Genomic DNA, 12,707 nt, shown 5'->3' with positions numbered 1-12,707 from the left:
AGCCCGATGGGAGTTCAGGGAGCTGGGTTAAGCACAATAGGCAGCGATTCAAACAGAGAGAGGAGAAATGGGCTAAAAATTCTATATCTGAATGCACGAAGTGGACGATTACTGAGGGCCTGTGCGGCTGAGCTGGGAGAACCACTACAGCGCATCTTCAACATGAGCCTGGAGCAGAGAAGAGTACCCAGACAGTGGAAAACATCCTGTATTGTCCTGGTACCGAAGAAACCACAACCAAAGGAGTTGAATGACTTCAGACCTGTTGCCTTGACGTCGCACGTGATGAAGACCATGGAGCGGCTGATAATACAGAATCTGAGGCCACAAACCAGGCACGCCCAGGATCCTCTTCAGTTTGCGTATAAGGAGAAGGTGGGAGTGGAGGATGCTATCACGTATTTGCTGCACAAATCACTCTCTCACCTAGATGGGGTCAGTTGTGCTGTGAGGATTACATTCCTTGACTTCTCTAGTGCCTTTAACACCATCCAGCCCAAGATCTTAAGGCACAAACTAACGGAGATGGGAGTAGACTCTCACATGGTGGATTGGATAGTGGACTACTTGACAGATAGACCTCAGTATGTGCGGTTGGGAGACTGTAGGTCTGACACGGTGGTCAGCAGCACAGGAGCGCCGCAAGGGACCGTGCTCTCTCCGGTCCTGTTCACCCTGTACACATCAGACTTCCAATATAACTCGGAATCCTGCCATGTGCAGAAGTTCGCTGATGACACGGCCATAGTGGGGTGTGTCAGGAATGGACAGGAGGAGGAGTATAGGAAACTGATACAGGACTTTGTGATATGGTGCAACTCAAACTACCTGCGTCTCAATATCACCAAGACCAAGGAGATGGTGGTGGACTTTAGGAGATCTAGGCCTCATATGGAGCCAGTGATCATTAATGGAGAATGTGTGGAGCAGGTTAAGACCTACAAGTATCTGGGAGTACAGTTAGACGAGAAGCTAGACTGGACTGCCAACACAGATGCCTTGTGCAGGAAGGCACAGAGGCGACTGTACTTCCTAAGAAGGTTGGCGTCATTCAATGTCTGTGGTGAGATGCTGAAGATGTTCTATAGGTCAGTTGTGGAGAGCGCCCTCTTCTTTGTGGTGGCGTGTTGGGGAGGAAGCATTAAGAAGAGGGACGCCTCACGTCTTAATAAGCTGGTAAGGAAGGCGGGCTCTGTCGTGGGCAAAGTACTGGAGAGTTTAACATCGGTAGCTGAGCGAAGGGCGCTGAGTAGGCTACGGTCAATTATGGATAACTCTGAACATCCTCTACATAGCACCATCCACAGACAGAGAAGCAGTTTCAGCGACAGGTTACTATCGATGCAATGCTCCTCAGACAGGATGAAGAGGTCAATACTCCCCAATGCCATTAGGCTTTACAATTCTACCACCAGGACTTAAGAACTTTTTAAAAGCTATTATTAATGCTTTTGAGATAGTGATTTAGATGCATATCATATTTTTTACTGAGTTAAGTATTGTATGTAATTAGTTTTGCTACAACAAGTGTATGGGACATTGGAAAAAAGTTGGAATTTCCCCATGGGGATGAATAAAGTATCTATCTATCTAAATAAGGCGGATGAGCTTGAAGCCCAGGTGCGAATGGGTAACTATGATGTTGTTGGGATAACGGAGACATGGCTGCAGGGAGATCAGACCTGGGAAATGAATGTACAAGGGTATACGTGCTATCGTAGGGACAGAAATGTGGGCAGAGGGGGTGGGGTGGCCCTGTTGGTGAGGAATGAGATTCAGTCCTTTGTAAGGGGGGACATAGGGTCAGGAGAAGTAGAGTCTGTGTGGATAGAACTGAGGAACAGTAAGGGCAAAAGGACCCAAATGGGTGTTGTCTACAGGCCACCAAACAGTAGCATGGATATTGGGTGCAAGTTGAATAGGGAGTTAACATTGGCATGTGGCAAAGGTAATGTTGCAGTAGTTATGGGGGATTTCAACATGCAGGTGAACTGGGAGAATCAGGTTGGTGCTGGACCCCAGGATAGGGAGTTTGTAGTGTGTCTACAGGATGCATTCTTGGAACAGCTTGTACGAGAGCCGACCAGGGACAAGACTATTCTGGATTTAGTGTTATGTAATGAACAGGATTTGATAAGCAATCTCGCAGTAAAGGAGCCATTAGGATGTAGTGATCACAATATGATAAGCTTTTATCTGCAAATTGAGAAGGATAAGGGCAGCTCGGAGGTGTCAGTGTTGCAGATGAACAGGGGAAACTATGGAGCCATGAGGGAGGAGCTGGCCAAAGTTGACTGGACGGATAGCCTAGCAGAAAAGACAGTGGAACAGCAATGGCAGGTATTCTTGGGAATAATGCACAAGGTGCAAAATCAGTTCTTCCCCCAGAGAAGGAAGGATTCAAAGGGGGGAAAGGGGCCACAGTGGTTGACAAAGGAAGTCAGAGATTGCATAGCATTAAAAAAAAGGAAATATGACAGAGCTAAGGTGAGTGGGAGGACAGATGATTGGGAAGTGTTTAAGGAACAACAGAATTTAACTAAAAAGACAATACAGGGAGAAAAAATGAGGTACGAACGCAAGCTAGCCAGGAATATAAAGGAAGATAGCAAAAGCTTTTTTAGGTATGTGAAGAGAAAGAAGATAGTTAAGAACAATGTTGGGCCCTTGAAGAATGAATTGGGTGAAATTGTTATGGGAAACAGAGAAATGGCAGAAGAATTTAATGAGTACTTTAGATCTGTTTTCACTAAGGAAGACACAAGCAATCTCCCAGATGTATGGATGGGCCAAGGACATAGGGTAACAGAGGAAATGAAACAGATTGACATTCGGAAGGAAACGGTGATGAGAAGACTGATGGGACTGAAGGCTGACAAATCCCCGGGTCCAGATGGTCTGCACCCTAGGGTACTAAAGGAGGTGGCCCTGGAAATTGCAGATGCATTGGTAATCATTTTTCAATGTTCCTTAGATTCAGGATCAGTTCCTGAGGATTGGAGAATGGCTAATGTTATCCCACTTTTTAAGAAAGGAGGGAGGGAGAAAACAGAGAACTATCAACCTGTCAGCCTGACATCGGTGGTGGGAAAGATGCTAGAGTCCATTATTAAGGATGAAATAGTGGCATATCTAGATAGCAATGATAGGATTGGGCCGAGCCAGCATGGATTTACCAAGGGTAAATCATGCTTGACTAATCTGTTGGAGTTTTTCGAGGATGTAACCAGGAAGTTAGACGGGGGAGATCCAGTGGATGTAGTGTACCTCGATTTTCAGAAGGCATTTGATAAGGTCCCACATAGAAGATTGGTGGGTAAAATCAAAGCTCAGGGCATCGGGGGAAAGGCATTGACATGGATAGAAAACTGGTTGGCAGATAGAAAGCAAAGGGTAGCGGTGAATGGGTGTTTCTCGGAATGGCAGGTGGTGACTAGTGGGGTGCCACAGGGCTCGGTATTGGGACCACAGCTGTTTACCATTTACGTTAACGATTTGGATGAAGGCATAGAAAATAACATCAGCAAATTTGCTGATGATACTAAGCTGGGTGGCAGTGTGACGTGATGAGGATGTTAGGAGAATTCAGGGTGATCTGGATAGGCTGGGTGAGTGGGCAGATACTTGGCAGATGATGTTTAATGTGAATAAGTGTGATGTTATCCACTTTGGGAGTAAGAACAGGAAGGCAGATTATTATCTGAACGGTGTAGAGTTGGGTAAGGGAGAAATACAAAGAGATCTCGGAGTCCTTGTTCATCAGTCACTGAAGGTGAATGAGCAAGTGCAGCAGGCAGTGAAGAAGGCTAATGAAATGTTGGCCTTTATTACAAAGGGAATTGAGTACAAGAGCAAGGAAATCCTCTTGCATTTGTACAGAGCCCTGGTGAGACCACACCTGGAGTATTGTGTACAATTTTGGTCTCCAGGGTTAAGGAAGGACATCCTGGCTGTAGAGGAAGTGCAGCGTAGATTCATGAGGTTAATTCCTGGGATGTCTGGACTGTCTTACGCAGAGAGGTTAGAGAGACTGGGCTTGTACACGCTGGAATTAAGGAGATTGAGAGGGGATCTGATTGAAACATATAAGATTATTAAGGGATTGGACAAGATAGAGGCAGGAAATATGTTCCAGATGCTGGGAGAGTCCAGTACCAGAGGGCATGGTTTGAGAATAAGGGGTAGGTCATTTATGACAGAGATAAGGAAAAACTTCTTCTTCCAGAGAGTTGTGGGGGTCTGGAATGCACTGCCTCAGAAGGTAGTGGAGGCCAATTCTCTGGATGCTTTCAAGAAGGAGCTAGATAGGTATCTTATGGATAGGGGAATCAAGGGATATGGGGACAAGGCAGGAACCGAGTATTGATAGTAGATGATCAGCCATGATCTCAAAATGGCGGTGCAGGCTCGAAGGGCCGAATGGTCTACTTCTGCACCTATTGTCTATTGAAGGGCCGGAGGGGTCTCGAGGGAGAGTGTTGGACAGACAGCGCGAGTGAGAGGAGAGAGAGTGACAGTGAGAGAGATACAGGAGGGAGGGAGGAAGAGAGAGATAAGGGAGGGAGGGAGGGAGAGGAAGAGAGAGACGGGAGGGAAGGAGGGAGTGGGAGAGGGGGGAGAGAGAGACATACACACACAGCACAAGCGAGAGCAAGAGAGAGAGAATGAACAGAGAGGGGAACACGGAGATGGGGGGAGAGGAGGAGGAGGAGGAGGAGGAGGGAGGGAGGGAGGGAGGGAGAGAGGGAGAGAGGGAGAGAGGGAGAGAGGGAGAGAGGGAGAGAGGGAGAGAGAGAGAATGAGAATGAATGAGCAAGAGCGGTTGAAGACCAGAGTACCCGAATGAATATTGAACAATTTACACGTGCAGACTTATGCACCGTGGAACACAGGTCCGTACCCCATACCGGAAATGTGGAACACATCAACCCTCTCCAACACAGATCCTCACCACGCTGCGTGACAAACCAATTAATTACATCAAAAAGTCGTCGAAGACACAACACCCAACAGCACGTACCGACTGATCCGTGGTAAGCGGAGTGTAGCCAGTCATAAGGAAATGTAGCCTCGGAGTGGGAATGAGAGAAGCAATGAGGCCGATCAGATCGTTGTTCATGTATCCGGGGTAACGCAGAGTGGTGGTACTTGCAGACATGATGGTGGATACCTGAGGGGTGAGAAAAATCAATCACAAAGTCGTGTTGCAACTAAAATAAAAACACGGAGCAGGTGTTCCAGCAAATCGCCGTAGCTCAGCAAGGCACACTCGACTGGAGGGGGTTGAACTATAGTCATAGAAAAGTACGGCACAGAAACAGGCCCTTCAGCCCATCTAGGCCGTGCTCAGTACACTCGACTGGAGGGGGTTGAACTATAGTCATAGAAAAGTACGGCACAGAAACAGGCCCTTCAGCCCATCTAGGCCGTGCTCAGTACACTCGACTGGAGGGGGTTGAACTATAGTCATAGAAAAGTACGGCACAGAAACAGGCCCTTCAGCCCATCTAGGCCGTGCTCAGTACACTCGACTGGAGGGGGTTGAACTATAGTCATAGAAAAGTACGGCACAGAAACAGGCCCTTCAGCCCATCTAGGCCGTGCTCAGTACACTCGACTGGAGGGGGTTGAACTATAGTCATAGAAAAGTACGGCACAGAAACAGGCCCTTCAGCCCATCTAGGCCGTGCTCAGTACACTCGACTGGAGGGGGTTGAACTATAGTCATAGAAAAGTACGGCACAGAAACAGGCCCTTCAGCCCATCTAGGCCGTGCTCAGTACACTCGACTGGAGGGGGTTGAACTATAGTCATAGAAAAGTACGGCACAGAAACAGGCCCTTCAGCCCATCTAGGCCGTGCTCAGTACACTCGACTGGAGGGGGTTGAACTATAGTCATAGAAAAGTACGGCACAGAAACAGGCCCTTCAGCCCATGTAGGCTGTGCCAAACCGTTTCAACTGCTGACTCCCATCTACCTGCACACAGACTGAGGCCCTCCACACCTCTACTACACACGTAGCTGTCCAAACTCCTCTTTAACGTTGAAATCGAGCTCGCACGCACCACCTGCACTGGCAGCTCATTCCACATTCTCACCACCCTCTGAGAAGTTACCCCTCATGTTCCCCTTAAACTTCTCACCTTTCACCCTTAACCCATGACCTCTACTTGTAGCCCCACCCCATCTCAGTGGGAAAAGCCTGCTTACATTTACCCTATCTATACCCCGCACAATTTTGATGCAACACACACACAAAATGCTGCAGGAACTCAGCGTCTGTGGAAAAGAGTAAAGAGACGACATTTCAGGCCGAGACCCTGGATCGGGGCTGGAAAGGGAGGGGGAAGGAGTCAGACTGGGGGAGCGGGTGAAGAAAAGAGCTGGGCAGTTGAGTGATATAAGAGATTATCGGCTGGAGAGAAGGGAATCTGATAGGAGAGGGTAGATGGCCATGGAAGAAAGGGAAGGGGGAGGAGTGTCAGAGGGAGGTTTTGGGCAGCTAAGGGTGAAGGGGAGGAGGGGGGGGCAAGTTTGAGAAATCGCTGTTCAGGTTGGAGGCTACCCAGACGGAGCTCCTCCAATCTGAGTGCGGTCTCATCAGAGGAGGCCATGGGCTGACATGTTGGAATGGGAATAGGAAGTGGAATTGAAATGGCTACCCAATGGAAAATCCCGCTTTTTGTGGCAGACTGAGCAGACGAAGCGGTCTCCCAATCTACATCAAGTCTCACCGATGCTGCTCCGGGTACGGTATCTGACCCCAACAGACTCACAGGTGAAGGCCTGGACTGGAAGGAGGAGGGGGAGCTGTAGGGGCAGCTGCAGCATTTGCTCTGCTTGCAGGGTTAAATGCCAGGAGGTGGATCAGCGGGGAGGGGCAAATGCACCAGGGAGTCGCCTTGGAAGGAATCTCTGTAGAAAGCAGGAAGTGGGGAGGGAAAGCTGTGCTTGGTAGTGGGATGGCAGAAGTTACGTTGAATTATGAGCTAGACATGGAGGCTTGGGCTGGTGGGTGGTAGATGAGGACAGGAGGAATCCTACCACGGGTGTGGAGGCGGGAGGAAGGGGTGAGGACAAATGTGCGCGGTGGAAGTGATGTGGGTGAAGGCTACATTGATGCTGGAGAAGGGAAGCCCCTTTCTTTGAAGAAGGAGGACGCCTTAGTTGTCCTGGAATGAAAAGCCTCCTCCTGAGAGCAGTGGAGACGGAGGAACTGAGAGAAGGAATGGCATTTTTACAAGTGAAAGGTCAATCTTCTATGTTTAAGGACAAAATGACAATATTGAACCTGCCTCAACCACTTCTACTGGAAGCTCATTCCACACAGCTACCACTCTCTGAGTAAAGAAGTTCCCCCTCGTGTTACCCCTAAACTTTTGCCCCTTAACTCTTAACTCTTGTCCTCTTGTTTTAATCTCCCCTACTCTCAATGGAAAAAGCCTATCCACGTCAACTCTATCCACACCCCTCATAATTTTAAATACCTCTATCAAGTCCCCCCTCAACCTTCTATGCTCCAAATAATAAAGACCTAACTTGTTCAACCTTTCTCTGTAACCCAGGTAACATTCTAGTAAATCTCCTCTGTACTCTCTCTATTTTGACACCTTTCCTATAATTCAGTGACCAGAACCGTACACAATACTCCAAATTTGGCCTCGCCAATGCCTTGTACAATTTTAACATTACATCCCAACTCCTATACTCAATGCTCTGATTTATAAAGGCCAACATACCAAAAGCTTTCTTCACCACCCTATCCACGTGAGATTCCACCTTCAGGGAACTATGCACCATTATTCCTAGATCACTCTGTTCTACTGCATTCCTCACCTCTGACCTGATACCTCAGGTCCTCCAGACACAGCAACATCCTTGTAAATCTTCTCTGCACTCTTTGGACCTTAGTTACACCTTTCCTGTAGGTAGGTGACCAAGCCTGCACACGACACTCCAAATTAGGCCTTACTGACGACTTCAACAACTTCAACATAACATCCCCTCTCCTGTACTCAGTACTTTGACTTGTGAAGGCCGATGTGCCAAAAGCTTTCTTTACCACCCCAGCTTCCTGTGACGCCACTTCCAATGAACTAGGAACCTGTATTCCCAGATCCCTCTGCTGATGAAAACGATTGCATCAGGGACAACAAATGACAGCAATCGTTCGCCATCAGAGTAAGTCCAGGAAAAGGGAATAACCTGGATCGGAAAAGGCTGCAAGATACTTCCACCACTCCCAAGATTGTATTGCAGCACGAGACGTGCCTCTACAAAAGCCTCCTCTCCATGTAGTTCAAGATTACTGTCATTCAAATGGACACATGCATACAGCTAAACAATGTCCCTCAGGGACCAAATGCAAAACAGACACCAGAAATAAAGCTAATAGAGAGCACAGAAAATAATGCAGATAAAGTTGGATGAAGTATAAAACTTATACATGCATTAGTAGCTAGTAGTGCAGGACTTTGCCAATACGAGTATCTTTGGGCACAGAGTTTGAAAAATAGTAACGTGGTGGACTTTTAACATCGTAACCAGGAGTTGTTTGTTATGTCTCCCCGCTCGCTGTGAAAAGGGAGACACCTTTTTTTCCCCTTGTTGGAGGAGAGGGGAGGGGGAGGGAGAGGAAGAGAGGGAGGGGTATGCCAGATACCAGGTGAACGAGCAGTCTTTGGGGTAACTGCAAGACTGCGTCTCTACTGTTGCCTTGGTCACGCTTGAGTGCTCGGTGAAGGGTGGCGATTTTTTTTTTTGCGGTGGAGGGAGGGGGGAATCATTACTTGCTGTTGCTTACGGGCGGGAGGGGGAGCTGGGGTGCTAACACTTGACTGGCGTTCATTCTTTGGGGCACTCCTCTGTTTTTGTGGATGGTTGTGAAGAAAAAGCATTTCAGGATGTATTTTGTATACATTTCTCTGACATGAAATCATACCTTTGCTCTCTCGCCCATTCCCAGCAACCCTTTTAATGTGAATTCCTGCACCCCCAATTCCCTTAGATTAATTCTCACCATCCCATACTTCCTGCAACTCAGAACTAAATGTTCTACTGACTCCTCTTCCTGACATTCCTCACACAATCCTGTCTGGTGTTTCCCTATCAATTTCAATGTTTGGTTCAGTGCATAGTGCCCCAGCCTTAACCTAGTCCACAGTTTCCTCTCTTCTGTCTCCACTGCCTACCCTAGCACCTGTAACACTCTTTTGTATTTGATATAAATAAGCAGAGGTCAGGATACTTATAGTTTTCTAAAGGGATAGAGGTTTTTTTTATATAGGATATGATGGATAAGCAGGAATAGGGTACTAGGATGGCCAAAGAAGGAAGGATAAAGTGTAGATTAGGGGGTGGGTGTGAGAGTGAGAGAGTGAGAGTGAGAGTGAGAATGGGTGAAGGGATTTAGAATGCAAGTCTATCGTCTGATCCACACTCCGGAGCAGAAGGTGGCGGTAATCCACCATGAAGCTGGGAGCCAACCGACGTAAAAGAAGAAGAAATTGTACCTTTTTGAAACCTTTTGATATTACTATTAGAAGAGTGCGGAGATTGGACATGACATCCAAAACTTCTATAGATATGTGGTGGAGAGTGTACTGACTGGCTGCATCTGGTATGGAAACACCAATGCCCTTGCAAGGAAAATCCTATAAAAGGTAGTGGATTTGGCCCAGTCCATTACAAGTAAAGCCCTCCCCACCATCGAGCACATCGACATGACACGCTGTCGTAGGAAAGCAGCATCCATCATCAGAGATCCTCACCCCCTAGGCCATGCTCTTTTCTCGCTGCTGCCATCAGGTAGAAGGTTCAGGAGCCTCAGGACTCACGCCACCAGGTTCAGAAACAATTACCACCCCTCGAGGCTCTTGAACAAAAGGGGATAACTACACTATCTATTGAGATGCTCCCTTTATCCTGTTATTTCATGGCCTTGTTATTTATTGCAATTAACTTACATTTGCATCTACACAGTTTGTTGTCTTCTGCACTCCGGCTGATCTTCCATCGATCCTGTTTACAGTTACTGTTCTATAGACTTACTGACCAGGCCAGCAGGACACAGAATCTCAGGGCTCAGTGTGGTGACACGTATGTACTCCGATAATCAATTTTACTTCGAACTTTCAATACCAAGTAATGTGTACTGGGTAGAAGCAGTGTGTTCAGCAGTCTAGCAACCCGGGAAAAGAGGCTATCATCCAGCCAAAGTCCCTGACCTTATACTGCACTACTCTCTGCCTGACGACAGATTGTGGGAGAAATGCGAGGAGTTCATTCCCACACATTTGCATGTCAAATGTCCAATGTGTCAAAATGACAAACTGCTTTTACTTCCGCTCAAAAGCCTCAGTCTAAACTCGAAGCTAGCAAAATAGGTAGGGGGAAGAGCAGTTGGTGAGGGAAGTGGTAAATATCTAGAGGCACCATCCAGGGCAGAACGAGCGCAACGTTGTTGGAGGATAAGCTGCGGTGTTTGACAGGGACAAATGAGAGCAGTGTGACATTGGCAGGAATTCCCATGTTAATTTTGATATAGTCAGTGGCAACAGTATCAGGTGCACCCGCTGACTGGATTCCATTAGAATAGATTAGATCCAACTTTATTGTCACTGTGCCGAGTACAGATACAAAGCCAAATGAAATGCAGTCAGCATCTAACCAGAAATGCAAAGAAGAGTGTTACTAAAGCAAATATCTAATCAGACAATAATGTGGAAGCAACTTAATCCATTGGAGGATGCACAAATAGTTAAAAGGTTCAGTTGTTGTTCAGACCAAATGTCAAAATGGAGAGGAAATGCGATCCCAGTGACTTTGACTGTTCATTCCAGAAGGCGTGGTACGAATATCTTACAAACCCCAAGGATTGAAACAGAGTTTCAAAGGTTTACACAAAATGCCAAAAATCAAAAAATAAACATCCAGACAGTGGCACTTCTGTAGGCAAAAACACCTTCTCAGCGAGTTCAGAGTGCGTCAGTGATACAGAAAAGACAACAGTATGTCTGAGTCGGGGAGAACGGGAGAGTGTCCGTGAGTCGGGGACGATAGGAGAGTTTGAGCCAGGGAGGGTGTCTAGTGAGTCGGGGAGAGAGTCTGTGAGTCAGGGATGATGGAGAGTGTCTGTGAGACGGGGACGACGGACAGTGTCTGTGAGTCAGGGAGGACGGGAGAGTGTCTGTGAGTCGGGGAGGACGGGAGAGTGTCTGTGAGTCGGGGACGACGGACAGTGTCTGTGAGTCGGGAGGGAGGGAGAGAGTCTGTGAGTCAGGGACGATGGAGAGTGTCTGTGAGTCGGGGAGGACGGGAGAGTGTCCATGAGTCGGGGAGGACGGGAGAGTGTCTGTGAGTCGGGGATGATAGGAGAGTTTGAGCCAGGGAGGGTGTCTAGTGAGTCGGGGAGAGAGTCTGTGAGTCAGGGACGATGGAGAGTGTCTGTGAGATGGGGAGGACGGGAGAGTGTCTGTGAGTCGGGGACGACGGAGAGTGTCCGTGAGTCGGGGAGCACGGGAGAGTGTCTGTGAGTCGGGGACAATGGACAGTGTCTGTGAGTCGGGGACAACGGACAGTGTCCGTAAGTCGGAGGACGGGAGAGTGTCTGTGAGTCGGGGAGGACGGGAGAGTGTCTATGAGTCGGGGAGGATGGGAGAGTGTCTGTGAGTCGGGGAGAACGGGAGAGTGTCTGTGAGTCGGGGACGATAGGAGAGTTTGAGCCAGGGAGGGTGTCTAGTGAGTCGGGGAGAGAGTCTGTGAGTCAGGGACGATGGAGAGTGTCTGTGAGTCGGGGAGAACGGGAGAGTGTCTGTGAGTCGGGGACGACGGAGAGTGTCCGTGAGTCGGGGAGCACGGGAGAGTGTCTGTGAGTCGGGGACAATGGACAGTGTCTGTGAGTCGGGGACAACGGACAGTGTCCGTAAGTCGGAGGACGGGAGAGTGTCTGTGAGTCGGGGAGGACGGGAGAGTGTCTATGAGTCGGGGAGGACGGGAGAGTGTCTGTGAGTCGGGGAGAACGGGAGAGTGTCTGTGAGTCGGGGACGATAGGAGAGTTTGAGCCAGGGAGGGTGTCTAGTGAGTCGGGGAGAGAGTCTGTGAGTCAGGGACGATGGAGAGTGTCTGTGAGTCGGGGACGACAGGAGAGTGTCTGTGAGTCGGGGACGACAGGAGAGAGTCTGTGAGACGGGGAGAACGGGAGAGTGTCTGTGAGTCGGGGACGATAGGAGAGTTTGAGCCAGGGAGGGTGTCTAGTGAGTCGGGGAGAGAGTCTGTGAGTCAGGGACGATGGAGAGTGTCTGTGAGTCGGGGACGACAGGAGAGTGTCTGTGAGTCGGGGACGACAGGAGAGAGTCTGTGAGACGGGGAGGACGGGAGAGTGTCTGTGAGTCGGGGACGATAGGAGAGTTTGAGCCAGGGAGGGTGTCTAGTGAGTCGGGGAGAGAGTCTGTGAGTCGGGGACGATGGAGAGTGTCTGTGAGTCGGGGACGACAGGAGAGTGTCTGTGAGTCAGGGACGATGGAGAGTGTCTGTGAGTCGGGGACGACAGGAGAGTGTCTGTGAGTCGGGGACGACAGGAGAGAGTCTGTGAGTCAGGGACGATGGAGAGTGTCTGTGAGACGGGGAGGACGGGAGAGTGTCTGTGAGACGGGGAGGACGGGAGAGTGTCTGTGAGTCGGGGAGGACGGGAGAGTGTCTATGAGT

General features: G+C 48.9%; 1 protein-coding gene across 1 annotated transcript in view; it reads right to left on the bottom strand.

Moving 5' to 3' along the window:
- tubg1 (tubulin, gamma 1) overlaps positions 1 to 12,707 on the bottom strand; it is a 61,315-nt gene that overhangs the window by 17,639 nt on the left and 30,969 nt on the right. Inside the window, exon 8 of the mRNA XM_073071832.1 lies at positions 5,021 to 5,170. Coding sequence (XP_072927933.1) covers positions 5,021 to 5,170 — 150 coding nt within the window. The remainder of the gene's footprint in view (positions 1 to 5,020; positions 5,171 to 12,707) is intronic.

Source organism: Hemitrygon akajei, chromosome 18, assembly GCF_048418815.1.
Source record: "Hemitrygon akajei chromosome 18, sHemAka1.3, whole genome shotgun sequence".
Classification (NCBI taxonomy): Eukaryota; Metazoa; Chordata; class Chondrichthyes; order Myliobatiformes; family Dasyatidae; genus Hemitrygon; species Hemitrygon akajei.
This window is presented reverse-complemented; position numbering and strand designations above follow the sequence as displayed.